Source organism: Penicillium hordei (genome assembly GCF_028827395.1).
Source record: "Penicillium hordei strain IBT 12815 chromosome Unknown utg000006l_segment0_segment0, whole genome shotgun sequence".
Classification (NCBI taxonomy): Eukaryota; Fungi; Ascomycota; class Eurotiomycetes; order Eurotiales; family Aspergillaceae; genus Penicillium; species Penicillium hordei.
In genome coordinates, this window is record NW_026623147.1 from 2,206,405 (window position 1) to 2,228,046 (window position 21,642).

At 49.1% G+C, this 21,642-nt stretch overlaps 8 protein-coding genes across 8 annotated transcripts; 4 read left to right on the top strand and 4 right to left on the bottom strand.

Annotated features, from left to right (window-relative positions):
* Nucleotides 1-473: 473 nt before the first annotated feature.
* N7537_011480 (glutamyl-tRNA(Gln) amidotransferase subunit PET112) lies at nucleotides 474-2,398 on the top strand (the record flags this gene model as incomplete). The annotated part of the gene is made up of 4 exons (XM_056902534.1): nucleotides 474-771; nucleotides 827-903; nucleotides 959-1,100; nucleotides 1,149-2,398. 4 exons carry the CDS (start codon nucleotides 474-476, stop codon nucleotides 2,396-2,398), a joined length of 1,767 nt encoding a protein of 588 aa, XP_056747821.1.
* A 579-nt stretch (nucleotides 2,399-2,977) lies between these two features.
* Nucleotides 2,978-4,081, top strand: N7537_011481 (arginase; the record flags this gene model as incomplete). The annotated part of the gene is made up of 3 exons (XM_056902535.1): nucleotides 2,978-3,064; nucleotides 3,123-3,706; nucleotides 3,778-4,081. 3 exons carry the CDS (start codon nucleotides 2,978-2,980, stop codon nucleotides 4,079-4,081), a joined length of 975 nt encoding a protein of 324 aa, XP_056747822.1.
* A 587-nt stretch (nucleotides 4,082-4,668) lies between these two features.
* On the top strand, nucleotides 4,669-5,410 carry N7537_011482 (uncharacterized protein; the record flags this gene model as incomplete). The annotated part of the gene is made up of 3 exons (XM_056902536.1): nucleotides 4,669-4,829; nucleotides 4,964-5,238; nucleotides 5,307-5,410. The coding sequence occupies 3 exons, from the start codon at nucleotides 4,669-4,671 to the stop codon at nucleotides 5,408-5,410; spliced, it is 540 nt and encodes a 179-aa protein (XP_056747823.1).
* A 396-nt stretch (nucleotides 5,411-5,806) lies between these two features.
* fcpA (protein-serine/threonine phosphatase) lies at nucleotides 5,807-8,371 on the bottom strand (the record flags this gene model as incomplete). Its single annotated transcript, XM_056902537.1, has 3 exons — nucleotides 5,807-7,922; nucleotides 7,981-8,067; nucleotides 8,124-8,371. 3 exons carry the CDS (start codon nucleotides 8,369-8,371, stop codon nucleotides 5,807-5,809), a joined length of 2,451 nt encoding a protein of 816 aa, XP_056747824.1.
* A 1,118-nt stretch (nucleotides 8,372-9,489) lies between these two features.
* On the bottom strand, nucleotides 9,490-10,858 carry N7537_011484 (uncharacterized protein; the record flags this gene model as incomplete). The annotated part of the gene is made up of 4 exons (XM_056902538.1): nucleotides 9,490-9,778; nucleotides 9,835-10,489; nucleotides 10,545-10,695; nucleotides 10,754-10,858. The coding sequence occupies 4 exons, from the start codon at nucleotides 10,856-10,858 to the stop codon at nucleotides 9,490-9,492; spliced, it is 1,200 nt and encodes a 399-aa protein (XP_056747825.1).
* Nucleotides 10,859-11,659: 801 nt separating this feature from the next.
* On the bottom strand, nucleotides 11,660-13,245 carry N7537_011485 (uncharacterized protein; the record flags this gene model as incomplete). The annotated part of the gene is made up of 2 exons (XM_056902539.1): nucleotides 11,660-12,957; nucleotides 13,011-13,245. The coding sequence occupies 2 exons, from the start codon at nucleotides 13,243-13,245 to the stop codon at nucleotides 11,660-11,662; spliced, it is 1,533 nt and encodes a 510-aa protein (XP_056747826.1).
* An 811-nt stretch (nucleotides 13,246-14,056) lies between these two features.
* rpt3 (proteasome regulatory particle base subunit RPT3) lies at nucleotides 14,057-15,735 on the bottom strand. The gene is made up of 6 exons (XM_056902540.1): nucleotides 15,564-15,735; nucleotides 15,468-15,509; nucleotides 15,304-15,402; nucleotides 14,955-15,241; nucleotides 14,238-14,901; nucleotides 14,057-14,181 (listed from the first exon to the last, which is right to left on the bottom strand). Exons 1-6 carry the CDS (start codon nucleotides 15,719-15,721, stop codon nucleotides 14,163-14,165), a joined length of 1,269 nt encoding a protein of 422 aa, XP_056747827.1. The 5' UTR covers nucleotides 15,722-15,735; the 3' UTR covers nucleotides 14,057-14,162.
* Nucleotides 15,736-18,207: 2,472 nt separating this feature from the next.
* On the top strand, nucleotides 18,208-21,135 carry N7537_011487 (putative ARID/BRIGHT domain protein (SWI1); the record flags this gene model as incomplete). Its single annotated transcript, XM_056902541.1, has 1 exon — nucleotides 18,208-21,135. One exon carries the CDS (start codon nucleotides 18,208-18,210, stop codon nucleotides 21,133-21,135), a length of 2,928 nt encoding a protein of 975 aa, XP_056747828.1.
* Between the last annotated feature and the right edge of the window lie 507 nt (nucleotides 21,136-21,642).

Consider the following 21,642-nt stretch of genomic DNA (forward strand, 5'->3'; position numbering starts at 1 on the left):
CTCTCTTCTTTTATAGCGGACAAGAATAGTCGGCCGCTTATGCAGCCTTCTCATGTCTTTTTGGATCTTTTTGGATGCTCGTTTTAGATGTCTTTTTAGGTGTATATGAAGGCGATAACAAAAGCATACTTTGTTAAAGACCTTTGATAAGCTCTGACATCTACGAAATGTATAGTAGTGAACTTTTAAGCGCAGACTTGGGTGGATAAGGGTTCATATAAAGCCTCTAATCCTCGCGCTAATCCTTCGACTTTTTCAACCTAATGCGATTCTAATAGTTTTAAGAGACACTTGAAATAGTCTTATCTTTTTCTTGTAAATTTGGAATTATTGTAACGGTATAAAAATGATAGTTGAAAATGGTGGGTTTAAAAACACCGAAGTCCAATGAATCGCCAAGTCCCCCCGAGCTTCTCCCGCAAATTCACGTCTTCCAAGGTTCAACACTCTAATACCCCGAGTCCAATCTCTCTATGCTTCGGTCATGGATTGGCAGCGGTACGGTCCGCTCTCTTTGCGTTCGACGCTTGACTCGGTCCTCCCTTTCATCCCCGAAAGCCCGATTCTCCTCCGCGCCAAATCGTTGTCTCCAACCGCCGGCCTCCGCAGATCGCGTTCCCCTCCGCAAACAACTCAAGCAGGAAGCTAAAGCGCTACGGTCACACAAGAAACAACGCAAGGAAACGGAGGAGGCTTCGAGGCAAGAATGGGAACTCACAGTGGGCGTGGAGATTCATGCGCAGTTGGATACAGAGTCCAAATTATTTTCCCGTCAGTACGCCTTGAAAGTCGGAGACCACGAGTCATCCTCTCATAAATTGAATAGGAGCAGCAACATCGACAAGTGATACTCCCAATTCCAATGTTGCGTTGTTCGATCTGGCGTTCCCGGGTAGCCAACCGGTTAGTGTTATGGTATACGATGCTGCGAAACAGAGCCCGGGCTGATCTGAGACAGGCATTCCAAATCGCAACACTCCTACCAGCTCTCCGCGCTGCCATTGCACTGAACTGCGAGATACAGCCAGTCAGTCGGTTTGATCGGAAACATTACTTCTACCAGGATCAACCGGCGGGGTATCAAATCACACAATACTATGGTAAGTACTGTCCCTATTTAACCCCGTGAAATATACTTACCTCTCTAGAACCGTTTGCACGAAATGGCTACGTTGACCTATTCGATTACGATGGAATCGCCCCGGAAGACGGTGAACGGGTTCGTATCGATATCAAACAACTCCAGTTGGAGCAGGACACGGCCAAATCCCAGGAATACCCGCCCTCAACACAACTTCTCGACTTCAACCGTGTGTCGCATCCTCTTATCGAAATCATCACCATGCCCCAAATCCACACACCTGCAACGGCCGCAGCATGCGTTCGGAAACTACAGGCCATTGTACAATCGTGTGGTGCCGTGACTACGGGAATGGAGATGGGCGGTCTTCGTGCAGATGTCAACGTCTCGATCCGACGCCGAGGCGAAGCACCCGGGGATCATCAGTATGACGGGATCAGCGGGCTGGGTCAGCGTACTGAAATTAAGAACCTCAGCAGCTTCAAGGCGGTAGAAGATGCCATCATTGCTGAGAAGAACCGTCAGATCGAAGTGCTCGAGAGTGGCGGTGTCATAGAAGGAGAGACACGTGGCTGGACGATTGGCAGCACTGAAACTCGCAGACTTCGTGGCAAAGAGGGCTCGGTCGACTACCGCTACATGCCTGACCCTGATATTCCACCACTGATCATTGGAGAGGACCTACTCTCTAGTCTCAGAGAATCTATTCCGACAGCACCAGACGCTCTTCTTACACTGCTCGTCGGATCCGAGTTTAATCTGCCAATCGAGGATGCCAAACCACTCATCGAGCTAGACAACGGAGCCCGCCTCGAGTACTACCATGATGTGGTGGATATCCTCCGCGCCCTTCAAGTAGACCAGGACGACAAAACGCGCGCCAGTCTCGCGCGGGTGGCGAGCAACTGGGTTTTGCACGAGCTGGGCGGTCTGGTGGCCAAGGCAGACCAGGCATGGGACGCGGAGATCGTCCCAGCTCGATCCCTGGCCCACCTTATCGACCATCTGCAGCGGAAACTCATCACCGGCCCGACAGCCAAACAGGTGCTGGCCACCATCTTTGACGGGGACCATCGACCAGTGCCGCAACTACTGGAGGAGGAGAATCTCCTCCTCCGGCCGTTGTCGCGTGAGGAGTATCTAGCGCTGGCGGAGTCAGTCATTGCTTTGAACCCACATATGGTCGAGCAGATCCGCAGCAAGAATCAGCTAGGTAAACTAGGTTGGTTCGTGGGGCAAATGATGCGCAATGGTGAAAAGGGCCGCGTGGAGGCACCCAAGGCAGAGGAGATTCTCCGGGAGTTGATTCTGGGATAGCTTGTGTAGTATAGTATAAAATGTATTCTATGTATTCTATGGCATCAATGATACCCTCATGACTTGTGACCAATACTGCCTTTCACTTATTCTATTTCCATGTAAACTCTCTCTCCCGGACCTCCGATACCACCCCACGGGCCTGCATAAAAAGGTCGGAAATGAAATCATAGAATTTCCGGTCTATCAGTCACTGTAACAGGTCAAAACAAAATCTTGTGGGACACCGAATGGCCCTAAAGAGGGGAGCTCTCCTCAACCTGTACTTAACGGAAGTGATGGAGATCCGGCGGAGTCGGTTTGATCGCTAAAAGCAGTTTTTAGCGACTTCGCGGGCATTGCGCGAGGAATGAAGGCACTGCCCCGGTTGAAGTCGGGGGAATATGAAAGATGTTTTAAGATAATTCTGAGATATTTAAAAGGAACACTTATCCCTCTTTTTTGCTCTCTTTTCAAAATAAATCTTCGACATCATCCTGATCTTATCCACAGAGCCTCCACTTTTTTTTTTTAATCTTATCTCGATCTTTTCGACAGCTTCTTGTTACTTCCATCCTACAGTCACCTACATTCTACACAATGACACAGCCTTCAACAATCACTTCGAGATTCCTCTCACACCCTAACCAACTCGGCGTTGTTGCCGTTGGTTTCAATGGTGGCCAGGTAAGACACCCCGTGGAACTGAAGCTATAGATCAATGAATCATACTAACTATTCACAGTGCAAGAAGGGCGTCGAAGCCGCCCCAATGGCCCTCATCGAATCAGGCCTCCTAACCCAACTCAGCGAGGATCTCGACTACGAAGTCCACCACGACAACACAGTCCACTACTACGAGAAGGACATCCCCGCCGAAGACCCCGACCACCGCGGCATGAAGAAGCCCCGCGCCGTCAGCGCCGTGACCGAAAAGCTCAGCTCCCAGATCTACAACTACGCCAAGGACGGAAAGTTCGTACTCACTCTCGGCGGTGACCACTCCATCGCCATCGGCACCGTCTCCGGCACAGCAAAGGCAATCCGCGAGCGACTGGGCCGCGAAATGGCCGTCATCTGGGTTGACGCCCACGCTGATATCAACGTCCCCGAGACTAGCGGCAGCGGAAACATCCATGGTATGCCCATGGCATTCTTGACCCGGCTGGCCCGGGAGGAGAAGAAGGATATCTTTGGCTGGATGCAGGATGAGCACATCGTGAGCACACAGAAGCTTGTCTATATTGGCTTGCGCGACGTCGATCGTGGGGAGAAGAAGCTCTTGCGTGAGAATGGTATCAAGGCTTTCAGTATGCACGATATCGATCGGTATGTTTTCTGTTTCGTTTTCCCTAGATGCGGGTGGTGATCTTCATGCTAACTTCTCTGTGCTCTGCTAGTCATGGTATCGGTCGCGTTGTCGAAATGGCTCTCGCTCACATCGGCAGCGACACTCCTATTCACTTGTCCTTCGATGTCGATGCGCTGGATCCTCAGTGGGCTCCCAGTACCGGTACACCTGTCCGTGGTGGGTTGACACTGCGGGAGGGAGACTTCATCTGTGAAGCTGTGCATGAGACGGGAAATCTGATTGCGATGGACTTGGTCGAGGTCAACCCCAGCCTGGAGTCCAAGGGCGCATCGGAGACCATTCGAGCGGGGTGTTCGTTGGTGCGTAGTGCATTGGGTGACACTCTTCTATAAAGACAATTCGATAAAAGGATAAAAGAATAAAAGAATAAAACAGAATAGAGAATATTAAAATGAGACTGAGAATTCAATACAATTAAAAGTATCGAGTAGATCAAAATAATCACGAACTCTGCCATCAAGTGAACACTAAATCCCCTGCCACCCCAATTTCCTAAATCTCCCCCCTCCCCGGCCTTTTGTTTTTTTGTTTTTTTTTTCCTTGATTTTCCTCCTTTCAATATTCTATTCTGTACATCTTGGCCTTACTGTCTTTAATCGATTTATGCGCAATTGTAAATACCCACGTCGCACCAACTCCAAATCCACAGGGCCTCCAGCGCTCAAGGGCGCCCAATGCGCTGTCCCAAATCACCACGCCTCACCAGAAACAACCATATGATTCTACCACAGATTTGAACCACTTGACTTCCGATCTGGCCATTCGATCCCAATTCTGCAGCAAAGCATAGGGCATCCGAGCCTGCGTCGGGCAGTATACAACAGTATAAAGCAAACACACTCCATCCAAAACACATCTCCAATCCGATACACACCTCCGACACACACATTTACTCCATCCACATCCCACAAACAATCCAATGGCAGTCCGCAAGCGCCACGAAGCGCGCCGTCGCTACCACTGGCCCGAACTCCAACTCAACATCTGGATTATGGTCGTGCTATCATGCTCAGCAACGTGTCTGGGTATCTTCTCTTGGTTCATGGCCGTACAATCGCAAATGCATCTCGGGACACCATGGTAAGTGGTTTTTATATTTATATCTATACAAATGTGGATTCGATACCATTCTCGGAGAATCCACACCCCACATTCTTCCCATGTCAGACGCGGTATACATTACAGAGATCAAGGATATACTAAACGATACCCAGGCTCTTCCCTTACATGGTTGTATCCAGTGCCCTCGGGGTCTGCTTCATATTCCTCATTATGGTGCTTGCATCGCGACACTTCCTCCTGCCGGGGATTATCATCATCGGCAGCTTTATTCTCCTTGTGCTGTGGCTGACGGGTCTGATTGAGACTTCGTTGCAGCTGTATGGGGTTGTCAGTAATGTGAATGATAACTGCCAGATCTATGTGAGGGATAATAAGTCTTGGGGGAATAATATTAATACCTTGGCTTGGTTGACGCAGAGTACTATATGTGAGTCCTTTGTTTTTTATCTCCCCTGTTTTTGATATTCTCCATAGTTGGATGACTGACTGTGTTAGGCAATTGCTGGAAAACTGCCTTTGCACTCGAACTGGTCAATACGATTTTCTATCTTTGGATGATGATTATGTCGTGGCAGGTTAATCGGGATGTTTATGATTGATTTGATTTTTTATGTCTTTTGTGATACCATTTTTTGTTTTCTTTGCATCTATGGCGTTGAAAGCGATATAGCGTTGGATTTTTGGGAATGTATGTTGTACTAATTACGAGATTTGGGTTCTATCTAAAAGGATATAGAGGAGTTATTCCAGATCATCTTGGTGCAGACTAGAATTCCCAAGTAGGTGATGGATAATATATCGAACTGAATTGTACAACTAGCTACTCAGAGGTACACACAAATTCCTGAGAATTACACACAAAGCACAGAAAGTCAAATGGACCTAATAAACGCCGTCGCTATGCCAAGAGCGCATTGCAACCGCACCCACACCGGTGATGACACGGCAGAAAGCAGACACGAAGAGAAATCTGAAAAGCACAAGAATCAAGTGCTCTATCCATTCTCAGCTGCAGCATCTGCCTCTACTTGAGAGTCATATCCTCCGCCCTCAAATGCAGCAAGCATCTCCCGTTCCAGCTCATCGTCGTCATCATCAGGGTCAGGATACTCGGGCTTTGGGCCACTGGTTCCTGCTGTGTCAGAGTCAGACGTTCCTTCCACAGCTGGTGTTTTTGGTCCGTCTGGGGAAACCTGGTCACTTCCGGAGACAGGAGCCGACGTGATTTCTCGCAGTTTGGTGTTGCGCTCGTAGGAGCGTTTGATGCGTTGGGAGAGCCGGGAGCCCTGTTTATCATGGTCCTCTCCGTCGTCGTCTCCAGACTCTTCTTCGTCGGTGCCGCTTTCGGTTTCTTCATTGCGTTTACGCTTCTTGCCTCCCGTGGATGGTTCATCTAATAAGGACTCGTTGTCGCTTTCACTTTCGTCATCGCTACCCAGGAAGTCCTTCAGTTCGTCGTGTACGACGGCTTGCTCGTCGGCATCATACCCAATTGGCGATGTCTCGTCCAGACCCGATGACTTGAAGATGTCTTCGGCATCATCTTCTTGTGTCCATTGGGACCCTGTTATATCCTCGTCTGTGGATGAAAGCATGGAGGCCTCAAGTTCGAGCTCACTTGGGGTCAGAGGGTCGCCTCGGTCGTCTGGGTGAAGTGGGAGGAGATATGGTTCTTCGTCCACATGTCTCCACTGAACTAATGCGTCCACAAGCCATTGTGTCGTCACAATCTTGATGTTGGGATAGCGAGTGGCTTCTCTCACCTTGGCAGTGCGATTGCGGCCAGCCACGAGGTGCGTTGTGCGAGCATTTACCCTTGATGAGATCACCACACCAAAGCTCTTTGCCCACAGGGAGATGTCTGCATTTTGGAAGTCTATGCCCAGAGGAAGCACGCCTGAAAATACCAACACCACCCCTCCAAGGATACGCCGTTTGATCTGGGGCATGATGTCTTTAACATCGGGAACCAACTTGAGATCCACGTCTTTGTCTCTTGAGTGGACCTTTTCTCCCCTTAGAGCTGCCACCCGACCCCCAAGAGCGAGAGTCCGCCTCTTGTCATATTCATCATAGAATTGAAGATGTACTTGTTCGAGGCGGTTTTGCAGTTGGTAGAGTTCTTGATCGTGATCCTCAAGGAGGTGGTGTCGATGTTTCACAGGTTCCTGGGTTTCTTCGACGCCAGACGATGCATCACTGGTTTCAGCAATATTATCCTCTGCGTCCAACTCCTTTTGCTTCTGCAACAAAGGTCGATCCTCCACTTGATGCAATATTGTCTCTTCTTGTGCATCAGTCTGTTCCTGTAGGAGTCTTGGGCTGTCTCCACCTCCCATGGTCACCAGCTGTTCTAATGCTGAGATCTCGGTCCCCTCTTGCGTTTTACCATTGACATGGTGTTCTTTGGTCTTCTCGGGGACCTTTGCTTCAATCTGAGGCTTGTTCGCTCCAATATCTTCCTTCTTTGGGAGGAAACTTGAATTGATATCACCGATGCCGACGAAGAAGTCATAAGGCGAGACCTTGATAAGATTGGGACTCCACCTCCAGATATCACCACGATCATCAATGATTACCACCATTTTTGTGTCCACTGGGAAGAGCCGTTGCAGGTCCTTGACCGTCAAACTTCCGCTCTCGTCACGACTAAGAATCCGGTCTCCAAAGAGCTTGCGGGTGGGATCAATGATATCAACAATATGTTGGGCATAAGCACGAGTACCCATGGTGTAGATGTGCAACTCATATATCTCGGCCACATTTTGCAAGAATTCCTCCAGTCCTGGCCGCAGCTTGATGTAGTACCAACATCCACGCATACCAGGTCCATCGTCAATCAATTGGAACTGTCGCACATCCTTCACAGCTTCGTGGTTTGGATTTTGCTTGTCTTCTCTCCATTCCCCCACTGTCGGATCAACAGTGGCATGGATGATAGTTTGATCAAGATCCACCACCAAGGTCAAACGCCTTGATGCTAGTAGCCGGCGCTTCGCGTCTTCTTCGACCCGGGTTGCTTCCCGTTCGCTGACCGTAAGTGTGACGTTATCATGGGCCATGGAGATTGGAGCGCGCATCGAATCTGTGATTTCGGTGTTGTACGTAGATCTGTTTGCGCGACAGACAGTTAGAAAGGCTCGTTTCCAGCTAAAAGGGGTATACATACTCAGTCATGTCCTTCCCGCACTCGGCGCAAAGTCCTCCAAACTGGATCTCGTGCGCGCAAGGCTCATCGATTTCGACAACGTTGACCCTAGCAACAAATTAGAGGGCATTCAGCAGTCAAAAGACAAGATTCAATATTCTCACGGTTCATCAATAATGTCTCCCTTTTGGATTTGCCATTTAACGATCTCTCCATCAACAGTCGATTCAAATCTAGTCGGGTATCTACGCTTCACCTCGACGATGTTCCCCAGTCCATCTCCCTCAGTGACGGTAGTCTGGTAGACATACCAAAACAAAGCCTCATCCCTCTCAACCGTGTCGCCAGGCTGTTTGAGCAACGACGTCACGGTGATCGGGTAATGTAGGCTGGTGGGCAGACGAAGATGCATCGTTGTTCTTCGTTCGCCCCCAGGCGCGATGCAATGTAAAAATGCTCAGTCGTTGTAGTACCGTTCTCCCAAAATATATCCCGTATCCTAGGTTTGTTTACGGTGCGCGTCGGGGATGTGTGTGAGTCAAACGGATTGATCGCGTGCGATTCCGGCTACGAAGCCATCACCGACACGCAACGCGTGTAGAGCTGGAGTCTATCGGGTTTCGGCGGGTATTCCAGCCTCTGACTCAGTGGTCCGGGCTAGATCGGTAGGATAGGTAGATGTGAATGGTGGTTTAGGCAGCGCAATGAGAATCGCCACTCCAAGGCGCGGATGAGAAAAAGAAAACTGTGCGCCTAGCACAACCTGGCGCGGAGATCAGAGGTAAGTCACACACCAGGCGGAATAATTTGCTTGAATTTGAGAAGGTGGAGAAGGTTGAAAGAGGAATGCGGGTTGCGATCAAAGAAAAGGGAAGCTCATTGAAGTTGTGCGGGGACTCGCTCGATCCAGATTGAACCTGGAGCTACTTCCGCTTATGTCATACCGGTACTTGAAAACCGGTATCTCCTCTTATTAATTGCATGAGATCTACTTCAGTTCAAGTATCTTTATTTTTCTGAATGGTCTGATATTAGTTAATGGCTTGATCAAGTAATCCTCGACGTAGTTTTATTTGTACTCTAGGTAGTAATACCGAAACCCCACTTGGGCTTTCTCTGACTGTATGTATTAGAAACTTGACTGTAGCTTGGTGCTTACCTGCACCTTAACCAGCATAAGCTCCAGCCAATCGACACTCGATTTCTTATATCTGGCAATTTGCCGAGGGATCTAGACATATGAAGTACTGAGGCCATTATGAGGGAATAATTATTCAATAACAAGGTCAAATGCAATAAGTAGATCTAAACCAATAAAGATATCAATTTGCAGTACCAATGAACGACAGGCCTCACGCTGGGGCTGTACCAGCAAAAATGAAAACCAAAAACCCTTAGCAATAGGCAAATAAAGTGCGCTATGAAACCATAAGTTCAACCCCGAAGCCACATGTATATACATAGCAATCTCTTGGTGTCACCTAGTTCTTTGATATTCACAGCTCACCGAGCCAGCGAGCATTGGGGAATTTATTTCGCCTTAGCCAGACCGACGGCGTTGTTACCGACATCATAGACACTGTACCAGCGACGCAGGAAGGCGTCACCCAAAATAGCAAGGGGACCCACAGGCTCGGGGAAGTCCATGCCCATGAAGCTGCTGATGCAGGAGCCCTGGACCTCCAGGATGTAGTCATAGGGGCCAATAGTGAACTTGTGGCCACCCAGGGTGAAGGTGAGGTCGGGTAACGACTCACGCTTGTCACACTCGACGCTGTACTGACCAGTGAAGCCCTTAGTGGCACCGATCTCCTTGTTTCTGTGGAATGGGTCAGCAAAGAAGTTACAAAGACAAGGGGAAAAAAATCAACTTACAGAAGCTCGGCCATGGTAGAGGGCAGGGCAATGAGGGAGGTACCAGTGTCCAGAATGACACCAGTGTTCTCAAGTTCAGCAACGTTGTTGCCAAGGGCAATGGAGTTGAGCTCGACCTCCCAGTAGGCCTTGCGGCGGAGAGGGATCTTGATCAGCTCGCCAGTGTAGTGGCTCTCGTCGATACCACCAAAGGTAGCGACGGAGTTATCGCCATCCTTGTTGGTGTCGCCAAGGTAGAAAGCGAACACAGGCTCATCCACGAGCTTCTGGTTGATCATGTGATAGAAGGGAGGGACCATCTTGTTCACGGAGATGGTATCATAGCCAAGGCCGAGAATACCATCAAAGCGACCGAAGGCAAAAGCCAGACCAGGCTCATTGGTAGCTTCGGCGAAGTCCTGTCCCTCGACCTTCAAGTCACCAATCTGGAGGGTGTCCTTAGACACGAAGCCGCTCAGGCTGCCAGATCCATAGCGAATCTCGAACTCGGTGCCATTCTGCTGATAGGTGCTCGAAGAAGACGAGTCATACTTGCTGTGGAGGAAGCAGGCAATAGAGCTACACTGGGAAGAAGGGACCCAGAGGTTGGAGCTACCGGTGTCAAGGACGACCTTGAAGGTCTGGGGAGGGGTACCGATCGAGATCTCGGAGAAGTCTGGAAAGGTCAGCGTCATCACTCAGACCGTAAATGGTCAGGGGCAGTATCTTACACTGAGCATTCAGGAAGTTGTCAACGAGCACGTCATGGCCACTAGCGGGATTTAGGGAAGTGTCGTGGAACAGGTCCTGGTGCTTCTCGGGACGAATGCCCATGTACTTCTGGCCCAGGTTGTGCACATGAGCATCGATGTTGTGTGTGTTCTATCAATCGATTAGCTTCCGGGGTACTTTCAGGGCATATAGATGATGATAATCATACCAGTTGCTCGGACAGAGGGACCTTGTTGAGCTTGAGCCTGTGAACCTCGGCGGCAGCACTGCCCAACAACGCCGAAGCTGTTAGGAGAGTGAATGACTTCATCATTCAATATGAGAAAAGAAAGCTGTAGATGTTGGATGCAAAGAAGAGAATGACTTGGGATGTAAGAAGGAACCTAGGAAGGAGAGGAGATAAGGGTAGATGGTAGATGGGGAAAGAGTGGAGGCTGGAGAGACGATGACGGAAGCGGGAGGGTCACACTAACCCCTTTTGGGCGATGGGCTCATGACATGGGTTCTCAGGCTACCCGGGGCATTCCAGTTCCTGACGTACACAATAATTTTCTTGTTTCTTAGACTATTTACTCACTGGGTTACTATGGCTCCTCTATGTTATACTCCGTACAAGATCGAAGCTGAGCGGGGGATGCGCTTTGGGCTGGTGCCTGGGCGTGATTAGCGCTATGATCGGACTGGTCGGAAGACACCTTCCCGGCGTACCTGACAGCTGCAAGTAGTTGATGTGGCAAAAGGCTACGCTCGGATGTTATTATTCTACAGCAATGTGTATTGCCCTGCCGTGGTAAGCCATAAAGTTTTGGATGTGTGCAGAGTATCATTACAGACCTTTGAGCATGTGTTGTCTAGGTCCATCTACCCCGGAGTACCAAAACCATCCAGGAAATACCCCGCTTGGTGTCTTTCAAAGGAGCGCATGCCCTTCCAGTGCTCTAAAGCCTGACTTACTACCAACTTTAATACGTGAAAACCACACCAGGTGCACATAAGAAGTTGCTTTCAGCAAGACCTAAGATATAATAAGTAGGGATACATAGGTTAGTGCGTCCATCAAGGTCTTAGCAAGGCGATACCAAGGCAACAGCAGGACAAAAAGTCAGTGGCTGGACTACTTCACAATCTTAAAATCACGTTCAATGATATGGTCAGCTCCGACACAGAAAGACCAGTCTAAAAAGTGACCGGACGCTGGGGCAAAACGGAAGAACCCAATCACATTTCCATCCTTATCCCAGATTGCAGATCCGCGAACACCATCTTGGAGACTTTCGGTGGACCCTTGGCCCATGTAGCACCAGCGAGTTCTAATCCATTCGAATATAGGTTGGCTAGAATTATCACAGGGAATTCGCTCACGGGTGTGAGGTCCACAAACACCTTCAGAATAACCAACAAAAGGGCTATTCATATAGACCATATCACCAGGCTTCAAGCTGTCAGCAGTGACGAAGTTTCGTAACTGGGTAGGTTGTATTCCGTCAAAAGGGCTCTCGAAAGTGTCATTCACATATGGGACATCATCATGCAATTTTGCTATCGCGATGTCTGTGTGTGCGATCTCCATAATGATTTGACCAATCTCTTCACCATTAGCACAGGGATGGAAAACTTTGTCGCCATGTGGAAACCCATGGGAAGCAACAGTGATATACCGCTCGCCGGAGTTAGAGTCCTCAACAAGTGCACCAGAAGTAGTGAGATACTCAGGTCCAGTGGGAGAACATATACCAGAGCTCAACATGACGCCGGGACGCAGTATATCATACTTGCTATTATCGACAACATCGGCAGTCGGTTCTGTGAGCCTGCGGGCTGGAAGTTGGTCTTGTGTCGGTCGTCGTACCTCCTTATCAAACAGATAAAAACAGGTGCAGCAACCGATCGAACGGGGAACTGCAGTAAGATCCGTATCCTCATTCTCCAGTACAATCATGAAGAAGTTTCCCCAGTACTGAACTTGGGTAATAGAGATTTGAGTTTTCGTAAAGAAATCGAAGACGAGTTCAAATGCATTGTCAACTTGAGAGGGTGGGAGGTGGGTAACGTCGATTTCAGCGTCCACAAAAAGACGCGATTTGCTCATACGTTTCATCGATGGCATTGGACCCTCATCATTCGGGTCCGTTGTGAAATATGGTTGGACTCCAGCAATGGTCAGCGGCCACGGTTTTGGGGGCAAGGAGCCGAGCAAAAACACCAAGAAATAGCCATCAAATAGAATTTTCTTCGTGTCAGGAAACAGTTGCATAAGCTGAGCAGAATCGCGGTGGAAAGTTTGCTTTTCACGCAGGTTGAAGGGTAGAACTATATGTCGAGACGGCGGAATCTGGATTACCGGAGACTCTGACTCCGGCACCTCCAATGGCTCTGGATGGGCATGCGTCGTCTTAATCTGGGACCTCCTGTCTAAATAAACCAATCAGTATATAACTCAAAGAGTAAACTTGGGGGAAACTTACTGATAGTAGCCTCACCTAGCGGGAAAAGATTTTTTGATGGTGCAAGCAAGGGTGAGTCACTCAAGCGGACAACTTCCTGGTCCGAAGAGAACACAGCATCGGGGGACAGGATGCATATTTGGTTAGGAGAGGACAGTTCAGGTGAGGGTGTCAAGGCTCGTTTATGTGTCACAGGTAAAGAGTGTGGGGTCACAACCAGAACTTCTTTGAGCTTCGTTGGGTTTTCGGTCGTCATTTTAGAGGAACAGGATCACAACAGCGAAGAGAAGTAGATGGACTTTGCAACAGTGAGAGATGTAGATGAGTGAGAAAGTAGATGACTTCCAGCCAAGTGAACCTTCCGTTCCTAATGGGGCAATGTGAGTGTGTCGTCAGTTGGAATGCCGAGCAAAGGTCCGCTCCTTTGTATATTCAAGACCCTAGCAGATGCTCGTGTCTCGGCATTCGCCATTTCTATACTCGACCTCCACGTGCAGGTAATTGGATACAATATAGTACCAGTAATGATGACGAAAGCTCAACTTATAGATACTTAGTGGGTTTCCTTTGCTACTTTGGCTTTAGCTGCGTCACTACGATCTACAGTTATGGCAAATGGATCAACTAGTGGTGCTTGTATTATGCGAGTGATCTAGGTCTCATTATATTGGAATCAGTTCCGGGTATAGTCCTTATTTTCTGTGCTATATAGTTGAGTGGTTTCGTTTCATTAATTCAAATGATATAGTGGCAGGCTTTTTAATTTGATAATTTGTTGAATGTTTTTTTGCATATTCTCGTGATTGTAGATGAATATATATCGTGACCTTTTCCCCTGAAGTCATCCGTATCGATAGCACAAAATATATCGCTAAAACCTCATCAGTGATTCCGTAGAATAAGAATAGAAAAACAGACATAAATGTATATAGAAGAACCTCGATTCGACACGCATGTTCAAGTAAGTGGTGTATAGGCAGGGTGTTACCAACCAATCTACGCTGGAAATCTACAATCTACATCTACAATTGAAAAGAATGAACGGAAGACCACGGGATCAACACATAATCCAAACACTGTGACACATGGCGCCTGCATATTATTGATAATACAACTGGTGAGGGAGACCAAGCTTTCGTCACCCATACCCACGTTCCCAAGAGACCCAAGTATTTACCGGTAGAAGTCAGGACTGCAAGCAACCAGTTAGTGGCATAGAAAACCCCCAAAAGAGAACAAGAAACATACCGATCATCATCCTGCCCAGTCTTGACCTGGACGGCATAAGCATCTTCAAGGTCTGATTGGATAATATTGTAACGGTTCTTGCGGACAGCCCGCAGACCGGCCTCCTGCATGATAGCAGCAATGACAGCACCAGACAAGGGGTCGTTGCGCACGATCAGGGCGTCGAGATCGACCTCGGGGGATAGTGACATCCTCGCGGCAATGGTTGTGAAAATCAATCGGCGCTCACGTCGGTCACGCAGGTTTGGGAACTCGATCTTTCGGTCCAGACGACCAGGACGCAGCAAAGCCGGGTCCAGGGTGTCAGCTCGGTTGGTGGCCATGATGACCTTGACGTTGCTAGTTTGTTCGAAACCGTCCATCTGGTTCAGCAACTCCAGCAGGATACGCTGAACTTCACGATCGGCACCAGTTTGAGCATCGAAACGCTTCGTGGCGATCGCGTCGATTTCATCGATGAAGATAATGGCTGGGGAGTTCTCACGAGCCATCCGGAACACGTCACGGACCATACGAGGTCCCTCTCCTAGATACTTCTGTACGAACTCTGATCCGTTGACACGAATGAAACTGGCGGTTGTGCTGTTGGCCACGGCTTTCACCAGCATGGTCTTTCCGGTTCCCGGGGGACCATAGAGCAAGACACCACGGGGAGGGTCAATACCTGCAAATTATTAGCGGTCTTGTTATCTGCAATGGATCTCCATCACCACCCACCGATTTGCTTGTAGAGTTCGAAATGCGTCAAGGGCAGCTCGACGGCCTCCCGAATCTCCTGTTTCTGCATATCTAAGCCACCGACATCTGCGTACGTCACATCGGGCTTCTCGTTCTCGCCGAGCATCGCGATAGAGGAGTCGGCCTCGGGAGGAAGAATATCGACAAGGGCATTGGAGTGACGGTGAAGGGCGACCGAGGATGAGGGCTTCAGCTTCTCGCGGTCGAGGGTGGAGAGGATACGGACGACGTAATTAGAACCGGTCGAGCTTTGCACAATGCCGGTGCTATGGATATGACTTAGCAAAATGACCATCTCAACTAGGGGCCCAGACACGGAAAGGCATACTTTTGATCGATTGCCTCCATAAACTGTCCGATGACCAATGGCACACTCTGTATGCGCTTGATCTCTTCTTGTGCCCGAACCAGTTCCCTCTTCAAGCTCCTGCATCAAACGACCGTAGTTAGCCACTGATACAAACCTCCAATGACATAATCCAATATGCATACCTCTGCTCATCCTTGATGTATTCCTCCTGGAGTTGGATATACCTGTGTTCGACGTTAGTACAGATCACTCCATCCAACAAACATGGTTAGACATACTCGAGATGTCTCTGTAGCCTCTTGAGGGTAGCATATTCATCATTTCCATCGGCCCCTGTGCCGTCGAGGGAATCCAAGTTGGCGAGGGCGTCGAGTGCGCCTGGCTTGGTAAGAGGCGTGACGTTGTTCGCCGGGTTCTCCACGGCAACGTCTCCCATGGTGGATACTTTAGGCAGCGAGCAAGATGAACAAAAGACGGTATATCTATCAGCTGAAAATGAAAGGGAAATGAGATGTGCTTTGAAGATGGGTTGGTGAATGACGCGCTGTGTGAAGGGCTCGGAGTTCAGCCATCTGGAGCTTTCGATGCTATGGGCCGGGAAGCTTATCCATCACGTGATACCGACCAGTCTTGCCAACGTTTATAGATTTAGTTCCAAGTGCAATGAAACATTCCATTACGAAGTCCCACGGCTGATTATTTTCTATATATTATGGTATATACGTGGTGTCCAATATTTCATCATTCCAAGGCTAGAATATTGTGGCAAATGGCGATACGGTCACACTACCAAATCAAGCGCCCGTCAATTACCTGAAACATTTGTATGCAACAATCTCACCTAGAACTGTGAGAAAAATTACACAGAGCCTTGGAAAGTCTCGACAGTCCTGGTCATCATTTCTCTTGTTGCCTAGACACCAAGTATACACTAATCTTGTCTGGGTGAGTGTCTCAATCCAAATCTATGGTCGGGAGGCTAGCGGCTGTCGCGGAATATGTAGCCCTAGAGCCAATAACAAGGATCTCAAGCTCATTTGCCTGGGTTTGTTTGTTTTATTGAGTGATCTGTATATGCACGGAGCATGTTGCCAGTTTGGACACCTGATCAGGTTCAAGTCAGGAGAATATCATATTGGACCGCTGTGCGCAAAGGCCATTTGAGACAGTTACGAGCATCCTTGTCATTGGAGTTAGCCATGTCCTCAAGCTTGTCTCCCCCCTCCCCCAAAGCCCTACAGAAGAGAAATGAAGAAAAGTTGATCCAATCATTTGTAGCAGTGGAGTCGGCCGGGACACGGTAGGTGGGACAGGCACCAAAGCCGTCATGATTTCCCACGCGGATCGAGTCGGATCCTTGCACGGGGTTCACTAAGAAACCTAGGTTAATCTACTCCTTAGTTCTTGACCTCGAATTGTTGGTGACTTCGGAGGATTGGGCGCGCATCGACATGATTATCAGACGCTAGTGCGAGTTTTATATAAGGAGAACCGCCCGCTGGTCATCGTCACGGCTCTAGATCTTTTTTTCCTTCTCTTTCTATTATTTCTTTTCCCCTTCCCCCCAGGTCTTAGTCTAACAAGACTCTATTCTCTCTTTTTTTTCTTCATGACAATTTTCCCCTTTGGAATTTATCACTGGGTGGTTGCTAACACTCAGACCATATCGGGGTTGGAGTATATAACCTAACCTGACTTGGTCAGACCGTTGGAATGGATCATCGTTTAGATGATTTACGAAATCTGAGGGGAAGATCGGGGTTTTATGGGAATTTTCTCCCAGAAAGAGATTTCCTTCATTCTCTCTGCTCCCTAATATTTCCGATTCCTTTCCTCTTATGTGTGGCCAGTCTCTTTCATATGCAGGTTGAGGCTGACGACACCCGCTTTGAACGAGATAACCAAACCAATGGGAAATCCAGACTAACACAAAGGGCCAAAAAAAAGGAAATACCAAAAGGAGAATGAGAAGGAGAAAAACGAAGAAAAACGAGAAAGAACTGGAAGAAAAGAACAGAAAAGACTAACCTAGTAACACAATAACCACAAGTAACAACCGGGTTACCTGCGAAAGCTCTGACCTGTCAGTAATTTTCCCTCTCCTCTCCCCACTTCCCCTTTCATCCCTAACTGAACGGATCTTGTGAATTGGTATGTACGCCAGTTTCTTATTTGTTTCGTTTGTCTTTTTATTTTATTTTTGGTTCTACCCATATTATATTACCTTATATTACCATATATTACATGTATTGATATCATTTGGTTGTGACCACGCACCCCCTTCTCTTTTTTTTTTGGTGCCTCCTGTAACCGTTGTGGTTTCTGGAGGAATACTCCCCATTATTATATCTTGGCTCTTTGAAAAAAAAAAAAAGATCAAGAGTGACGTTCCTGATCTATGATTTGCTAACATTTTAGTTTACCCCAGCCTTCTTACTTCCCTCCTTCCCTCCTTCCCCCCCAAATCCATCTTTAAACGCCTTTGCCTCCCGTGGTTTGCTGCCTTAGGTTTCAACACCACGTGACCACACCTGGCCAACCTCTGTCCCCCTTCATTATCCCCCATCTGCCAATTCCGGGACCCGGCTTCAGTCATCCGTATAAAAAGCGGAATTTAAGTCACTCCAGCCTTATCGGTATGTACCTCATTCCCTCCCCTCCTTCCCCCCATATTATCTCCCAATATTCCCCCATGGTTGTGCCTTCCCTCCCCACCTTCTCTTTGACCTGTGTCGCGACCGGGTCTGGGCGCGACTCCAAACATCTCATCCCCGACGCGTCCACCTGATCGTCCATCATTGGACAAAATTCTATACTTCCTTCATTCCTATATGACATCGTTGCACATTATAGCGATGGTGCATGCGCCAATCTTCACATGCTGACTCGCCCTAGGTAGATGGGTTGGCAAAACCGCTCGACATGAATGCCTGGCTTGCCGACGCCTCGAATATTCCTGGCCAGGATAATGGCGCCTTCCATCCATCCACTATAGATCCCTCTACTGCTTTCCTTCATGGCTCCCCGACCCCCCAGGATCCATCCCAATTCCAGCGCATGTTCAACAATGGCGTGCCGCGGAATGCTTCCCCAGGCTTCCACAATCCAAACCAAGTGATTCCATCCAAGCGAGCACGGCCAGAAGATGGCATGCCCATGTCACCTAGGCCAGTACCGGGTGGCGTGACGGGGTCGCGATCCCAAACCCCTCACCAGCCATTTCCAGGTTATCAAGGACCGGCCAATGGCAATCCGCAATTCCCGCAACACCCGACGCCGTACCAGCATCTTCAGCAAGGAGCGTCTCCGAATGTGACGCAGTCGCCCATTATGCAGGACTATGATCAACAAAGCGCTCGTATGGGAACGGCCTCTCCGAGCCCCTTCTCGCCCGCTGGCCCACACCCCGGACCCCATATGTCTCCATCGCAGTCGGACGGCAGCCGCGTGAATACGCCCCAAAACGCCAACTTTATGCAGGCGCAGCAGTTTGGTGGAATGACCTCGGGAGCTCCTCAGCCCTCGATGCAGGCGCCGCAGTTCAATGGCATGCAACAAGTACCTCAGGGCTACCATCAAGCTTTAGCGAACCAGCAACAGCGGCTGCATGCCATGCAGCAACAGACACGGATGAATCCCAACCCTGCACTGGCTGGACGGCCGGGTCCAGGCATGAACCCGATGGCCAATCCTCAGCAGCAGCAGCCCATGGGAGGAATGAGACAAATGCCACCGAACATGCAGTCGAACATGCCGAAACCCAGTAACCCGGAAGGATTTTTGCGGTCATTGCAAAAATTCATGGTCAGTCAGAATCTTCCGATGGACCCAAATCCAATTGTCAGTGGCCGTCCGATCAACCTCGTTCAGCTCTATGCCACGGTGATGAAGATGGGAGGATCAAAAAAGGTCACAACAACCAACATGTGGCCAGCAGTTGCACATCAGCTGCAGTTCCCCCAGATGCAATACCCTATGGCCGCCCAGGAGATTCAAGCTCACCACTCAAGGAACTTGGCTCCTTATGAACAAGCTTTTATCAGCTCACAGCAAAAACAAATGGCGGACCACATGCAGCAGCAGCAGCAACAGCAGCAACAGCAAGGCGGGATGCCGCGGCCGCCTGGTCAATTCCAGTCTCCTTCAGTTAAGCCTAATCCAGGGTTTGAGCAAGGTCAGGCAATGGCACAGTCCCCTCAGAATAATACGCCAGTTCATAATAATGCCCCCGGGAACCCAGTGAATGGATTCGCCACGCCGACGCACGCTCGAAGCCAAAGCAGGCCAGTCCAGACCGGACATCGGCAAAGCATCTCGAGGGGTTCGCAGCCACCAGTTCCACCCACTGAAGCTGCTGCTGGGCAATTGACAGCTCCTTCCCCGCAGTCCGTGAAGGGTGTCACGCCTGTTCCGGGCCAACAGCAGGCCGTACAACAAGAACAAAAGCCAGAGCAGCTAGTAAAACGACCTATTGAAGAAACCTTCAAACCCATGGTTCTGACAGGGAGTCGTTTCCACGGGCCCATTGCTGTTGATGAGATGTACCAGATTGGCGAGGATATCTCGAGACTAAAGCCAGACGTGCCAAGCTTTGCCGAACTAGGAGTGGTTGATATTCATGCACTGACAATGGCGCTCAAGTCTGGGATCTACGCTGAGATCCGGGTTGCCTTGGATACCCTGACAACACTTTCTGGTGAACCATCTGTTCAGATTTCATTGGAGAACTGTGATGACTTGGTAGAGAGCCTGATTGATTGTGCTGAAGACCAGGTCGACCTTCTAGCACAACACACCTTGGAAGAGTCGGATTCTATGCTTCTACGTTCCTATGATGAGGTCACACGGGACTGCCAGTCTGAAAACACATCGCTTGCAGATGTTCCCGAATTTGGAAGTATTGAGTACGAACTAGATCGGGCCGTCGATCGACTTATCTGTATCACCACCATCCTGCGCAATTTCTCGTTCAGCGAGACAAACTTCTTGCCTCTTGGTATCCCTCCTGTCGCTCAGCTGTTTTCAGCCGTCTTCCGGTACATGGGAACTCGCAAAACGTTCCTGCGGACAAGCCACAACACGTTAGACTTTATGAAGGATGCAGTGATCTTGCTGAGTAACTTGGCGCATGTTGTTCAAATCCCCGGCAAGGACGAGGCGCTGAATTTGTTGATTTTCTTGTTGGCGTTCTCGCCCGAACCTGAACCCACATCACCCTCCGGGAAAGTGATGTTCACTACATTCAACTCCTCGGTCGATCGATACACCCCAGCTGCTGTTGACGGGCTTGCCAAAATGTTGGCTAGAGATGATCCGAACCGAACTTACTTCAAAGCCATCTTCTCGGGCGATGGGTCTGCACCTGCCCAGCCGGAGTTATTAACACGCGCGTTTGGCCTTGCCATATCCTGTGTCCCCGACAAAAAGCCCATGGCCGTCGTGGATGCACGCAAAGTGTTTTTAATGCAAGGCCTTCTGTCAGCCGATGTCCTCACCACATTCGCCGATGGGGCTCTTGCCAAAGCATGGCTCGAGTCAGTCGACGGGTTCGCCGTCCATCTCCTGCGACTTTCCTGCGCGCTGTGCACAGAACGCATCCCACAAATCAACATGCGACAAAGAAGTCAGGCCGAAGCTGACGCATATGCCTTCAGCTCAATTGTCAACCGAGGACTGGGGATTCTACGCCGACTCGCGGAAAAATCAAAGCAAGTCGACAACACCTCCCCTCTCAACATCCCATCCGGAATCCTTCCCAGAAAAGAAAGCCTGCTAGGCGCACTGCTCCTTCCCAACATCGACGGTGGTGTTGTTCGCCAGCTCCTCACATATGCTCGGTTGGCGGAGTAAATGATATCTGCATGAACCTCCAATGTGCTGGTGACAGGTTGGTTTCGTACCAGTCCCGCCTTGGAGGAATCGGATCCTCTTCCACGTAGCATATACGACAATCTTGATTTTCTCTCATGTCATTTGTACTCATGTCGGCTGTCAGTCTTCCTATTTTTAACTTTTGGGCGCTGGTCGGTGATGGGGATTTTATTTTTTGTTCCTGTGAGATAGCGTTCTGTTCTGCTTCGGTGTACAATGCTCAAAATACCCTCGACGCAAATCGAGAGATACTTGCATCATGACCAACTGGCCTTTGCTTCGATTTAAATTCGTAATGTATCAAATCAGTGGCCTACCAGAGATTCGTAGTTGGACTCGGTCATGTCGAATCATCTAGTAGAGACAGAAGAGGGCAATACAAGCCCTATTCCGTCATCCGTTTGTCGAAGCAGTTTGGAATTTACAGTCTTGAATAAGTCTACCTGTGGCATACATTGGCATACTCCAATTGCAGACAGAAGCATA

Bases quoted from the DNA above. Each gene is read 5' to 3' on its own strand.
- rpt3 (XM_056902540.1), bottom strand. From the start codon at position 15,721: ATGGGAGACGTTGCCGTGGAGAACCCGGCGAACAACGTCACGCCTCTT. The intron at 15,403-15,467 runs GTATGCATATTG...CGTTTGATGCAG, and splicing joins TACATCAAGGATGAGCAGAG to GAGCTTGAAGAGGGAACTGG. The intron at 15,242-15,303 runs GTATGCCTTTCC...TCATATCCATAG, and splicing joins ATGGAGGCAATCGATCAAAA to CACCGGCATTGTGCAAAGCT.